General features: G+C 41.4%; 1 protein-coding gene across 4 annotated transcripts in view; it reads left to right on the plus strand.

The window, feature by feature from the left end:
• Dag1 (dystroglycan 1) overlaps positions 1–14,417 on the plus strand; it is a 65,150-nt gene that overhangs the window by 33,336 nt on the left and 17,397 nt on the right. For all 4 annotated transcript variants that reach the window (XM_085688848.2, XM_085688846.2, XM_085688847.2 and 1 more), the window contains one exon: positions 10,917–11,318. In XM_085688848.2, the coding sequence (XP_085544974.2) occupies positions 11,040–11,318 (279 nt within the window). In that variant the 5' untranslated portion in view covers positions 10,917–11,039. The remainder of the gene's footprint in view (positions 1–10,916; positions 11,319–14,417) is intronic.

Raw genomic sequence — 14,417 nt, forward strand, 5'->3', positions numbered from 1 at the left:
ACTGAACACTTCTGTAGGTCTGTGCTATTGTTGGCTCCTACTGAGGAAGACATAGCAGTCTGAGAGCTGACAGGACCTGACCTGGGACTCTTTGCCTTCTACAGTTTACTAGAAGCTGTGCTGTTGGGTGTTTCTCTAGGCTAGCCTGACTTTGAGGCCAGATGTCCTCCTCTTTGGCATTGGCCTGACCACCATTTCAACATTTAGCCATAGTGACAGAGTTTTGCAAAACAGGACTCCCCAGAGTCTTTAAGACTGTTTTTTAGCTGTTTTGTTCTGCCTTTTGGAAGTATGAACCTAATATAGAAAAGTTAGTGCTTATTCAGAAATTGCAGCCGTGGTAAGACTGAAGTAAGTAAAAGAGCCAGTTAGATCAAACTATTTGTGGGTGGGGAGGAATTCTAGCAGGAAATTCCCTGAGCAAAGACAGTGGATGCTAGTTTTATTTGGTTGGTTTATAAACAAGATGTGTTGGTCTGGCTGTTTCTGGCATGGAAAAAATGTTTATGATTGTCACACTTTAAGAATGTTCAAAAAAGAAGGTAGCTCAAGCAGTTGTCAGAGCTTTAAGCATTCATGGTTGAAGTATTTGTTTAAACAGTTGGTATTGTGGCATCTTAGAGCAGGTATCCATGAACTCTCAGTCACAGGGTCTGTGACATCCTTTTTGATGCTGAGGCATTGCCCTTCTGAGGTCCAGGCCTGTATCAGGACGACTGGCAGGGTCAAAGACTGCAGTTAATGATTTGTGGGAGTATGTGTTGGTATGTGGAGGAAGAATGGGGCAGTGATTTGGGAGTGATGGCCATGCTGACATTTTATTTTCTCAGGTCTGTGTGATTAGTTAGTTAGGTCAGAAAAGCCAGTAACCAGAACAGTTTTCTAAATTCAGTTCATTGAAGCCAGGTTAGTATTCATTTAGAGTAGTGGCCTTTAGTTTTGTATTACAATGGGGGAAACAACCAAACAACCCAGGAAGCTTAGCTTTTAACTTGAAAGTGAAGTCAAGTGGTCATTGCCGTTCTTCATGGTAGATCATTTGGGGAATGGAATGGAAGGGAAGGGAAGGGAAGCCCTTTCCCTTTGCAGACATCTGATGAGTTCCCCACCTGGCGTGTATACTGTTTGGGAGAGAGCAGCATTAGAATCAACGTGGCCACAGTATTGCATTGGGCCTCCTCTTTCTTCTTTTTTCTCAGGGCAGTTTTATCTTCCAACCTTGACTCTCAACAGACATTGGTGATCTCGTCCTCTGGATAGTGCTACTCTGTATTGAGTTGAGGTGGGGGTTATTATAATTGGGTGGAGTTTGGAAAGCTAGAAAGCAACTTTTAGTTTCCAGTAAGCACCTACTTAGAAAAGTATGATCATGTGTTGTTTCATGGTGAGGGTATAGGCTGAAAATGTGATAGACAGTTCTGTTATATGAATGTCATATGGAAACCTAGGTGATACATTTACATATAGTTTTGTTTTTTGTTTTTCCTAGCAGGCTGCTTCCTGAAGGGTCTCCAACAGGGCTGCTTTGTTTCACAGTTAACTTCCCCCCTTCCAAGTAGGTCTTTGAACCTTTGACTTGTACAAGCTAAGCAAATGCTCTACCTAAGAGCTGTATCCCACTTCAGCTTTCCTTATTTGTAAGTAGGAGTCAGTTCTTCATATTAAAGTATAGTAAGTTCATAAGCTAGTAAGTTATTACTATTAAATATACTGTATTGAATGTAGAAAAGAAAAACATTCTGCACTACACAGAGTGTAGAGTATGTGCTCTACTGCTATTTGACTAACAGCCCCATAGGTTTTTCACCAGTGTCACCACAAGCATTCAGATAGTGCCTTGTATTGTGGTTAGGCTTTAGGAAATTTTCAGTTTCACTATAATTTTATATCACCACTATCATAGACATGTTCTAGAACATTGTTATGTGGCTTGTGATTACCTAGTTAAATGGATTACCACTTATGTTTTGTGATTTGGTAATGCATATAAAATCTTAATTGAATAATGTATGAAATTTAGTAAGACTGCTCAGTAAGTGAAGCCTCATACCTGCCCTACAGGGTAAGGAGTCAGCAAATGTGTGCTGAAGTGTTAATTGTTGTGTTGTCTTAAGATAATTGTAGTTTGCTTTAATTGGATTCTTAGGTGTCACATGAGTTTGAAGGTTCATTCCCACTTATGCATACAAGTCTGGCCACCCACCTCTCAACCTCCTCCCCCACCTTCACTACACCCTCTGCTCTGCCTGCTTCAGCCAAATGGACGATTAGACTTAGCTAGACAAATGTTCTACCTCTGAGTTATATTCCCAGTCTTTTACATTTTATTTATTAATAATCCTGAAGTTGAGTCTTACTAAGTTGCCCGGGCAGGCCTTGACTTTGTACTCCACCTGTCTCAGCTTCTTGAGTAACTAGGACTATCGGCCTGGCTCTAAAACAAAACAAAACATTTATTCTGGAGATAGGATCTCACTCTGTAGCTGAAGCTATGCTTCAGTTCTTAGTAGGTCCCCTGCTTTAACCTCTTAAACGTTGGAATGCAGGTATGACTATAATCCCAAATGTTAATCCTACAAAAAACAAATCTTAATTGTTAAAAAAGGAGAAGAAAGAAGAAAGCAGCCAGGCATAGTTGTACACGCTGTGGAGGTAGGAGAAACAGGAGTTCAAGGCCAGCACCCACTAGATAGTGAGTTTAAGGCCAGCCTGAACATGATACCATGGCTCCCAAGCAACAAAACAGGAAAGAAAGAACAAAAATACATGCCATAAAATTAACCATGTGAACAGTTTTTAAGTGTTGCCAGTTAGTAGTGAGTAATATTTAACCAGAGCATATGGAGGTTCATGGAGTGTTCAGTAAGCCTCTCACACAGAGTGTTAAAGATCAACTTGGATTACAGACCATGGTCTAGTAAAGAATATCTGTTTAGTTTTGGACTTCGAACTGTATTTTTTTCCCTTTAAGACACGTTTGTACCTGTGTGTATTTATATACAGGTTGAGGTCTTTGCTTCCTTTCTATGATATTGGAAAGAAAACAAGCCACCATCAGCAGAAACCATTGCCCACTGTAGGTTTCTTTGGTACCTGCGACTGTAGGTTTCTTTGGTACCTGCGATAGTGAGGATTTACAAGAAATTCTCTAAGTGACAGGAGCTTTTAAAGCAGCTTTCCCTGTTGATAGACAAGATAGATGCGGTACTTACTGCTTAGAGGTAGCAATTTTCTCTTCCACATATTTTACCTGTTAGTCTCTGTTATGTGACCATGGCTGCTTCTGATTGATTGGATCTGCATGTTCCTATTGCTTGTAATCTTCTCTTATCACAATCACTCCAGCTCTCCATGGCAAAGAAACCCCGTCAGCTTCCCGAGCCAAAAGTAGTTTTAAGGTGAGACTAAAGTCTAAAAGTGACCTCCTTTATCTAATGTCACAGCGTACCGAAGGCCTTCCTAAAATGGGAGCTGAAAATCTGCCTGTCTTTTTCACATGGGGAGTCCAAATAAACAGTTTCACACTATTGCTTTTTATTGCTTTTTTTACACACACACACACTTTTTGAGACAGGATCTCTCTCTCTGTGTATCTGCTCTGGCTGTCCTGGAACTCACTTTGTAGACCAGACTGGCCTTGAACTCACAGAGATCCACCTGCCTCTGCTTCCTGAGTGCTGGAATTAAAGGCACTGGGATTCATTCTTTTAAATGTGCTCTAAAAAGAAAATCTCATTTTCCTTAAATGTTTTAATTATAAGAGTAATAGTAACAATCTGACAGCTTAAGTACTGTTTTAAGGTAGCATACCTGTTGAGCTCCTGGGAGTTGACAGAATTGGCTGCCTTTGCCACATTTCATTTGGTTAATGAGTTGAATCTCACAACTTCTTTATTTCTAGAAAGTAAAAACTAATAACTGTTCTTTTAAGAGTCTTTAGATTAAAGTAGATAGAAGTTTTATTAACAGTTTGGATTATTGTGAGCTGAATATGCCATATGTGAGTTTACTTAGTGAACTTACTTGAGTGGGAAGCATTCCCACTGGGCTCCTGTAAGCACAAGGCACTCATTACACATGGGGAGGCAGCAGAGTAGCTAGAGAACCTGTTTTCCAGGGCCCGGATTCTGTTGGAGTAAGGCTTTCTACTTCTCAGGCCCTTAAAGCTATCTGGACAGAGTTAGAGTAGGGTCATGAGGTCTTGGTGCCTCACTGGCATCTACCTCTCCCTCCCGTCAGGTGAGATGCTTCAGTCACATCTAAATAGGGCTCTGTATCAGTGATAGGAAGCACCAGAAGGACCCTTTCCTCCACTTCTCTCAGCTGACTGGAGTCCTTGTTAGCCACTATATAGTGATTTTATTCCCCATGTATCCTCAACAACTGATGTATAATATCTACTTTTAAGGCAATTTTTTAATATTTTGGGTTATCTTGTAGATACTTCTGAAAATCACTTTTTCCCATTTGAGAATTTCCCATCTTTAGATTAAAGGTGTCTGATAGATTACTCTAGATTGCTTTTTCATCATTTGAGACTCACTTCCCAAGAGCTTGGAAGAGGTCTCCTCTACACATAGCCTTCTACCTCCAAGTGGAATTGTTGCCTCATTGTGCTGTCAGATGCTGGATATCTGCCAGGCCCAGCAGTGGGGTGGGATGAGTATCTTGATTGTTAGAGCTTTTCCCAGTTACTGCAGCTCTGAGGGCAGTGGTGAGCAGCTTGTGTGGCCGCTCCCACACTGCTGTCACAGAAGGCTTTGTCTTCTCCAGGTTCTGTAGGGACCAACACTTTTGTAGCTCAATCTGGCCTTGTGAGTAGTGGAATTCAGGTGTCTACCACCTACTCAAACCTCCAACACATTTTCTTTCTTTCTTTCTTTAGCATTTTGAGTGCAAAGTTTCTCTGTTGTAGCCCTGCTGGCCTTCCGTTTGCAAAGTTGTACAAGCTGGCCTCAGATTTGAAATCCTCATGTATCAGCTTCACTGCTGGGATTTTAGGCCTTTCCCGCCCATATCTGGCTTTTCCAGTTCTTCTAATACCTTTAAAGTTTCTCTGGTCTCTGGGTGGGGAGTGTCTCAGGCTGCTGCCATGCAAACTTGTCTTTTCCCTGTGTACCATGGCTGATTAACATGTGTTCAGCGAGCCAGAGCCTTTTGTCAAGGCTCTGAGAGGACCCACTATATATATATATATATATATATATATATATATATATATATATATATATGTTACTAATTTTTTTTTTTGAGCTCTACATTTTTCTCTGCTCTCTGTCCTGCCTGTCCCTTCCCCTTCAACCCTCTCCCAAGGTCCCCATGCTCCCAATTTACTCAGGAGATCTTGTCTTTTTCTACTTTCCATGTAGATTAGAACCATATATGTCTCTCTTAGGGTCCTCATTGTTGTCTAGGTTCTCTGGGATTGTGATTTGTAGGCTGTTTTTCTTTGCTTTATGTTTAAAAACCACTTACGAGTGAGTCCATGTGATAATTGTCTTTCTGGGTCTGGTTTACCTCACTCAAAATGATGTTTTCTAGCTCCATCCATTTTCCTGCAAATTTCAAGATGATGTTATTTTTTTCTTCTGTGTAGTACTCCATTGTGTAAATGTACCACATTTTCCTTATCCATCCTTTGGTCGAGGGGCATTTAGGTTGTTTCCAGGTTCTGGCTATGACAAACAATGCTGCTGTGAACATAGTTGAGCACATGTCCTAGTGGCACGATTGAGCATCCTTTGAATATATACCCAAAAGTGGTATTGCTGGGTCTTGAGGAAGGTTGTTTCCTAATTTTCTGAGAAATTGCCATACTGATATCCAAAGGGGTTATACCACCTTGTACTCCCAGCAATGCAGAAGTGTTCCCTTTTCCCCACAACCTCTCCAGCATAAGTTGTCATCAGTGTTTTTGATCGTGGCTATTCTTACTGGTGTAAGATGGAATCTCAGAGTTGTTTTGATTTGATTTGCATTTCTCTAATGACTAAAGATGTTGAACATTTCCTTCAGCCATTTTAGATTCCTCTGTTGAGAGTTCTCTGTTGAGGTCTGACCTCCATTTTTTTAAAATTGAATTATTTGTTCTTTTGATGACCAATTTCTTGAGTTCTTTATATGTTTTAGAGATCAGCCCTCTGTCTGATGTGGGGTTAGTGAAGCTCTTTTCCCATCCTGTAGGCTGTCGTTTTGTCTTGTTGACCATGTCCTTTGTTTTACAGAAGCTTCTTCAGTTTCAGAAGGTCCCATTTATTAATTGTTTCTCTCAGTGTCTGTGCTGCTGAGGTTATTTAGGAAGTGGTCTTCTATGCCAATGCATTCAAGTATACTTCCCACTTTCTCTTCTATGAGGTTCAGTGTGGCTGACTTTATGTTGAGCTCTTTGATCCATTTAGACTTGAGTTTTCTACATGGTGATAGATGTGGATCTGTTTTCATTCTTTTACATGTTGATATCCAGTTATGCCAGCACTATTTGTTAAATATGCTTTCTTTTTTCCATTTGATATTTTTTGTTTCTTTGTCAAACATCACGTGTTCGAAAGTGTGTGGATTAATATCTGGGTCTTCAATTTGGTTCCATTGGTGAGAGGACCCATTTTTATGAAGTTGGATTTCACTAGCATAGGGGCAGCCCCGAGAGCTCAAATTTCTTTGTGTACACTATGCTACATCCCTGTTTCCACCATTCATTTCTTAGTGGCAGAACTTTGATAGCTTCTGGCATCCAGACAGAGACAGTGGTGAGCTCCTTTGAGACACCCTTTCAGGCAGCCTTGAGTGCTGGTGTCACGGAAGGTATAAATATATATGTGGTGTTAACGGGTGCCTTGCCAGGAACACTGCACCCTTTCTCCTAACAGATTTTAGCCACCAGACTCTGTATGACAGTGGTTGATGTTTACTGATCTTGGGTTTTGCTTCTCTGAAGGAAGGGAGAGGATCTCTGTAGTGACCAAGAGAGCTTTTGAGGCTTGTATAAATTTTTCCCCCTATGGCTAGTAAGATGATTTAATGGGTAAAAATATTTGGTGTCAATCTGTTTAATCTTCAACCCTGGGACCCTGACTTCCATATACATACTGTGGCACACATCCTTTCTTCCCAATAAAGAAATTTTTACTTAGAAAAAAATTGCTGGACGGTGGTGGTGCACATCTTTAATTTTGGCATTTGGAAGGGAGAGGCAGACAGATCCCTGAGCATTTGAGGCCAGCCTGGTCTACAAAGTGAGTTCAAGTTATACAGAAAACCCTGTCTCAGAAAAAAAAAATGTGTGCACACACACATTTAAAAATTATTCCAGGGAGACAATTTAATATAGATATGTAACTATAATCTACAAGGTTTCTTGTGCAAGCAGGCATGACCTTTGCTTATAGAAAACCATCATTAGAGAGACATACAGGCTACTTTTTTTCCAAGTTGCAGAACCTATTTTTTCTCCCTAGAGCATGGAAAACCAGCACATAGTAGTTGGAGTTATGCCCTGGACATTGCCTGACTGCTAAATGCAGTGCACTTCGTCATGCCTTTGAGACACACCCCGTGTTGTCATGTGACCACAGATAGTAGACTGAGCTTATGCTTTTAGTGGGGAAGAGTGTGACTTGTAATCAATGCTGTTTTCAAATACACTAAGGATTTAAAATTAAGAATCAGATTAGGAAAGTAAAAGGTGAACTGGACTTAATAGATGTAAAGTAAAAGTAGGAAAAATAAAAATAAGAAGTCCTCATCCCTCCCTGTTTATCCATTAGGTGCATGCCTAGTCCTGAGTTTTCCCTTTGGTGCTTCCAGGGTTGAGACAGGCTTTGCCCATACTAGACAGGAACTTTACTGCTGAGCCACACCCAGCCCAGCAACTGGGACAGGGTTAGGGCAGGTGAGTGGGAAACAGAGAAAGTAGACAGAGAGAGATAGGATGATGAATAGGGTGTAATAAATTGGCCAGAAGATCCAGATGTTCAGATTTGGGTTTTAGTTATTACCACTTCAAAAATTTGCCCAATACTCACTTGAAAATGGGAGATTAAAATCCAAAGGAATTAAGCAAAACTGGCCTCCAACTCCTGTATAATCAAAGATAACACTATAGTCCTCCTAGCTCCCCTTCTTAGTGCTGGGATAGGCCTGTGTCACTATGCCCAGCCTGCGTTTTTTAATTAAGTAATTAAACCTCCACATGTGTTCACGTGTGCGTGTGTGCGTGCAGGCACACAACAGGACAGCTATGGGAATCAGTTCTCTCCTACTATAGAGGATCTGGGGGTTGATCTTAGGTTATTAGGCTTGCTGGTGTAGGTCTTTACTCACTGAGGTATTTCTCGCTGGCCCTTGCTTTGTTCTTTGAGAGAATCTTGCTGCATAGCTCTGACTGATCTGCTGGGCTCAAACCGGTGGCTGTTCTCCTTCTTCTCCTTCTGCCTCCCGTGGGAGTCAACTGAAGATTTAGTTTGTATCATGCCAGGAGTCAGTATATAACAGACTAATGTCACACATACCTGAGTATCTGACATCCAGATTTGTCAGCACCACATACTCTTCCCTATTTTTATGATTTTGGTAACTTGTAGCTCTTACGGAGGAGCTAGGTTCATTTCCTAGCTCCGACATGGAAGCTCACAGTTATCCGTAAATCCAGCTCCAGGGGATCTGAAGTCCTCTTTTGACCTTCGAGGACACAGGCATGCATGTGGTGCACATACTTGTAGGCAAGCCACTCATACACATAAAATAAATCAACTGGGTGTGAGTTCTGGGACTAATTAGGGCTACATAGAGAAATCCTGTCTGGAAAACAAAACAAAACAAAACAAAATAAAATGAATAAAGGTAAAAATAAAAATTAAGAAGAGTTGAATGTAGTGGTCCAGGCCTGTAGTTCTACCCTTGCTGGGCTGGAGTGTGGCTCCACATTAAAGTACCTGCCAGCTATGTGCAAAATCTGTGCTCAACCCTTGGAAGCAAAAGGAGGCTAAAAGTCCCAAGCCCAGAGTTCCTGACTGTTAGAGTTCCACTGCCCTTTTCCAAATCAGGAAAAAGAGAATACACAACACGAAAAGAAAACTCAAGGAACTACTGCTTTGGTGATCCTTGAGTTCTGAGTTCCTCAATTAATTTTTGGCCTTTGTTCATTTTTAATTTTCATTTATATCATATGTAGCATGTAGGGTTTTTAATTGTATTTTGTGGGAAATATTGGGGAAAACAGTATCTACTCCATTTCCCCAGAAATCCAATTTATTGTCTTTTTAAAAAAAGGTGAATGTGAGCTGGGGTGGGGGTTTGGAGCGTGGGGGAAGGCACACACTTTTAATCCCGGCACTCAGGAGACAGAGGCAGGTGGATCTCCTTGAGTTGGAGCCCAACCTGGAGTACAGAGCTGTTTCAGGACAGCCAGGGCTACACAGGGAAACCCTGTCTTAAAACAAACAAACAAAAAGATTCATGTGTATGATGTTTGCCAGCATGTATGTTTGTACACCATGTGCATGCCCTGTACATTGTGAAGGCCTGAAGAGGGTGGCAGATTCCTGGAATAGAAGTTATGGATGGTTGTGAGCTACCATGTGCATGCTGGGAACCAAACTCAGTTTGGGAACCAAACTCAGAACAAGTGCTCTTAATGGAGGAACCATCTCTAGCCCTAGTTAATTGCCTTTAAGGTGTTTTATGCAGTCTAATGTGTTTTTTTCCTTGTAGTTTTACTATATTCCTTTTTTGTTTGCTTGTTTGTTTTGTTTTTTTCAAGACAGGGTTTCTCTGTGTAACTGTCCTGGCTGCCCTAGAACTAGCTCTTGTAGACCAGACTGGCCTCGAATTCACAGAGATTCGCCTGCCTCTGCCTCCCGAGTACTGGGATTAAAGAGTACTGGGATTAAAGGTGTATGCCACTGCCTGGTGGAGTTTTTAGTGTATTCTAAAGGTATCAAAAGCCTGTCTTTTACATTGTATCTATAATTTGATAGTTTCTCTTGTGTGTATAGAGAACTGAGGGAGGAACTTAACTTTGGTTGTTTGCTTAGATGATTGCTTGTTCTAGTGCCTTGGAAGTTGGTTTGTGAGTCTCCAGTTCTAGTCCATTGTCTTAGCAGCCTTAACCATACTAGCTTTATGTTTGACTGGACATGACTCTAACTTTGTTTCCTTTGAGGGCAGGGGTTGGACTCTATCTCTTTAATTTTAATTAAAAGGTGTAATGAATAAGAAAATTAATAGTAACGTTTAAAATAGCAGAAACCCCATTGGAATTAATTGCTTTGGATTTGCATTGTCTTTAGTGTTTCTCCTCTTCAGCGGCCTTGTTTTCTATAAGAAGTTTATTTACTTTGTTTGCATTACCTAGGTTAAAAAGTGCCACATGCACCCCCCAGCATGGTGTTAGCAGCAGGTTTTGCTCTTTGTCTTTAGTGGGAAATTGCTCATGTCTGTGATTACCTAAGAGCATCCACCAGGTCCCATGAGGCATCATCTGTGTGACTGTGGCTCAGAGGAAGTAAGTCTTAAACTCCCTGAAGCCTACAGGGCGAGAGGATAACATACAGATTTTTAGTATGACTCTACTAGGAACAGAGGGCAAGAAAGACCACAACCACTTAATAAACAAATCCTATGTTAGTTCTTGGGATTCAACATGCTATGGTTTCAGTATGTACAATCTCTTTAAATTATTAGTGAGGTGTTTTACATCTTGTTTTTATATAAAATTTCAAAATTAAGTGTTATTTTACACTCAAGAAACCAATCATTTCCAGTGTGAAGCAGCTGCATGTTGTTGAGGAGCACGGGAATAAGAGACTTGTCCTTCAGGTAGAACTTCTTGGCAGAACACTTGGGAAGTATACAGTCTTGACAGGAGCAGCATTGCTGATGACTGAACCTGCTCTTCTTCTTTTTTTTTTTTTTTTCAGGCTGTGGGCGTTCTAGGATGGAGCAGGTGTGCAGGGGGTGAGGACCCAGCCTGGGACCACATCGCTTCCTTCCTTCCTTCCTTCGCGACTGTTGGCCTGAGCAAACACTAGCCAGGGACGAGGATGTCTGTGGGCATCTGGCTACTGCACCCCCTCTGGGGAAGGACTTTTCTTCTCCTACTCTCTGTGGCTATGGCTCAGTCCCACTGGCCCAGTGAACCCTCAGAGGCCGTGAGGGACTGGAAGAACCAGCTTGAGGCATCGATGCACTCAGTACTTTCAGACTTCCATGAGACTGTTCCCACTGTGGTTGGCATTCCTGATGGCATGGCTGTTGTTGGGCGCTCATTTCGAGTGAGCATTCCCACAGATCTAATTGCCACCAGTGGAGAAATTATCAAGGTGAGACTACATATAAAAAAGAAATACATACAAGAAAGAGGAAGGGTTCCTGTCTTCCATTTTAGTTTTGATGGTTTTTTTCCTTTTTTGTTGTGTCTTAATTATTTATTGAGATGGGGCTAACCTGAGTGCTCACATATATATGTGTGTGTGTGTGTGTGTGTGTGTGTGTGTGTGTGTGTGTTAATACCACATATGTGCCTGGTTCTTCAGATGTTAGAAGCAGCTGTCAGATTCATTGGCCACCATTCTCGCCTGGAACTATTACTCTTAATGAGTAAGCTTGGAAACCTGCCCAGGAGTACATTTTTCTTTTTTAAAATTTTATGTGTATATTTTGCCTACATGTATGTATGTGCACCATGTATGTGCCATGTGTGCCCACTGAAATCAGAAGAGGATGTTGGGTTCCCTAGAACTGGAGTTACAGATGGTTATAAGCTGCCATGTGCATGCTAGTAACTGAACTTGGATCAGATCCTCTGGAAGAAGCACAAGTGCACTTAACTGCTCTCCACCCAGCCCAGCAGCCCTGTCACGGAGGCTCTTGGTTGAAACTTTTACAGATTCAGGGGTGTCCTTCTGATACACAGACCCAGGTTTCTAGGTTGGCTGTTCCATACCAGTCTTACCATGGAGAGGTAAATCTGTTTTTTCTTTCCCTTTAATCTGGGTGGCCCTTGACTCTTTTACCCTCTTTGAGCTCTCTTTTTCTTCTGGACTCTTCTGTACTTCTGAAGGCTGTAGCTCATGTAGCAGATGAATTCCATAGAACTCTTTCTACCCCAGCAAGCCAGATACTAATCTGTTAGGCAAAGAGTGACAGTTCTGAAGGATACATTGCTTGCTTAGGTTTTGGTATGACCCTCTGAATAAACCCTGCATTGGTTGACTTTGTTCCGGTGGTTATTGGGATGTTTTACATGGGTTAATTTTGACCAGTAGTATCTTGAACTGATACAGTGAGCTAGATATTTGTAGTATCTGGCAGAGACATGTAACAAGCTTATTCACCAGGGGCATAAAGAGCTTTTACTGGGAAAATAGGATTTGATCTGAGCATATTTATCTGTAGAGAACAGACAACTTATTAGCTGGTGAGCCTGTGGGAAAACAGATGAAGGCTGGGGGGTGTAGTTCAGCGATAGAACATTTGCCTAACACACACGAGACTCTGTTTTTGATTCCTTAGCATTGAACAATAGCTTGAAAATTCAGCCCACTCTTAAGAACCCGGGCTGCACAGGTGGAAGATTTGGAAAGGCAAGGCTTTTTATTTATTTATTCTTGGAGCTGTGACTTCCTCGCCTGTAAAACAAGCTTGAAAAAGTATTTACTTATTTGGAGATAGTCTTGTTGTTGGTTGTTTTTGCTCTTACTCTTTTGGCTCTTTTTGAAGGACCCACCACCCAGATACCAAATAAATCACACACAGAGGGTTATTCTTAGTTATGAATGCCCTGCCTTAGCTTGGCTTGTTTCTTGCCAGCTTTTCTTAAATTATCCCATCTATCTTTGGCCTTGGGGCTTTTATCTTTCTCTATTCTTGTATACCTTTTCTTTCTTACTCCATTTCTGGTTGTGTAGCTGGGTGGCAGGCCCCTGAAGTTATCCTCCTTTCTCCCAGATTTCTCCTCCTATTTATCCTGCCTGACCGCCCTCCTTACTTCTCTCTCCTGCCTCACTATTGGCTATTCAGTTCTATATTAGAAAATTACGTGTTTTAGTCAGGCACAGTAACACAGCTTCACAGAATTAAAGAAATGCAACATAAACAAAAGTGATACACCTTAAAATAATACTCCCAACACAGTCTCACTGGCTTGTAAACTATGATCCTCCTGCCTCTGCCTACTGAATGGTGTGATTACAAGTGTGTACCACCAGCCTGGCTGGAAAATCTATGTTAAAGGAATTTCTTTTCTGATTATAATAACGCAAGGGCTGAGAGACAGCTCAGCAGTTAGGAGTACTTGTTTTTAATAGAGGACCCAGGTTAAATTCTTATTCTTAGCACCTACATGGTGGCTCGCAACTGCCTTTTGTAACTTCAGTTTCAAATCCCTGTTCTGACCTCTGAGGGCACAAGGTATGCATGTGGTACACAGACATACATGCTAGCAGAACTCTCATACACATGAAATAAAGTAAATCTAAAAACAAATTTTTAAGAGAGTTACATAGGCTTGCAAAGTATGTGGAAGAGAAAGAAAATTTTCTTGTGGTTTCTGCCATTTTCTACTTTTATTGAGAGGTGGACATACTACGTATAAACAGATATTTTATCTAAACCCAAGATTTATTTATTTTTACATGTGTGTCTGTGTGAGTGGATGGCAAGAATGTGTGGGTTTTGGAGGAGGCTAGAAAGAGGGTATTGGATCTGTAAGAGCTGGAGTTAGAAGTGGTTGTGAGCCATTCGACATGGGTGCTGGGTACTCAACTTGTTCTCTGTAAGAGAATAAGTATCCTCTTGTCTTTCTCTCTCCCGTACTCCCTCCTTCTCTCCCTCCCCCTCTCTCTCCCTCTCTTTCCTTTCCTTTCTTCCCTTTTTTTTTTGTGATTTTTTAGAGACAAGTTTTCAATGTGTAGCTCTGGAGCCTGTTTGAGAACTTGCTCTGTAGACGAGTCTGGCCTTGAACTCAGAGATCTGCCTGCCTCTGCCTCCTGAGTGCTAGGATTAAAGGCTTGCACCACCAATACTTGCTCTCCCATGATTTTTAATACTCATTGTGGATGTAACTTTTAGTGACTATCTAATATTATTGTTGCCTATAAGGTCGTTTTTCGTTCCTTGTTTTGAAACAGGTCTTGCTATGTAGACCAGGGTAGCCTCAACCTCACCAGAGACTTGCTTGCCTCTGTCTTCTGATTAAATTAGTCCATCACCGTGCCTGACATAAGAAACACTTTAGACTAAGTGTGTTGGCACATGTTTGTAATCCCAGTCCATGGGAGGTGGAGGCAGGGAGATTAATAAGAGTTCAAGGTCATCCTTGGCTAACATCGTAAATATGAGGCCAGCTTGAATACGTGAGACTCTGTCTCAGACAAATAACAGTAGTATTTTAGACCTTATTGCCAAGATGCTTGTTTAGG

This window comes from Myodes glareolus, chromosome 4 (assembly GCF_982192425.1).
Source record: "Myodes glareolus chromosome 4, mMyoGla1.1, whole genome shotgun sequence".
NCBI classification, from domain to species: Eukaryota; Metazoa; Chordata; class Mammalia; order Rodentia; family Cricetidae; genus Myodes; species Myodes glareolus.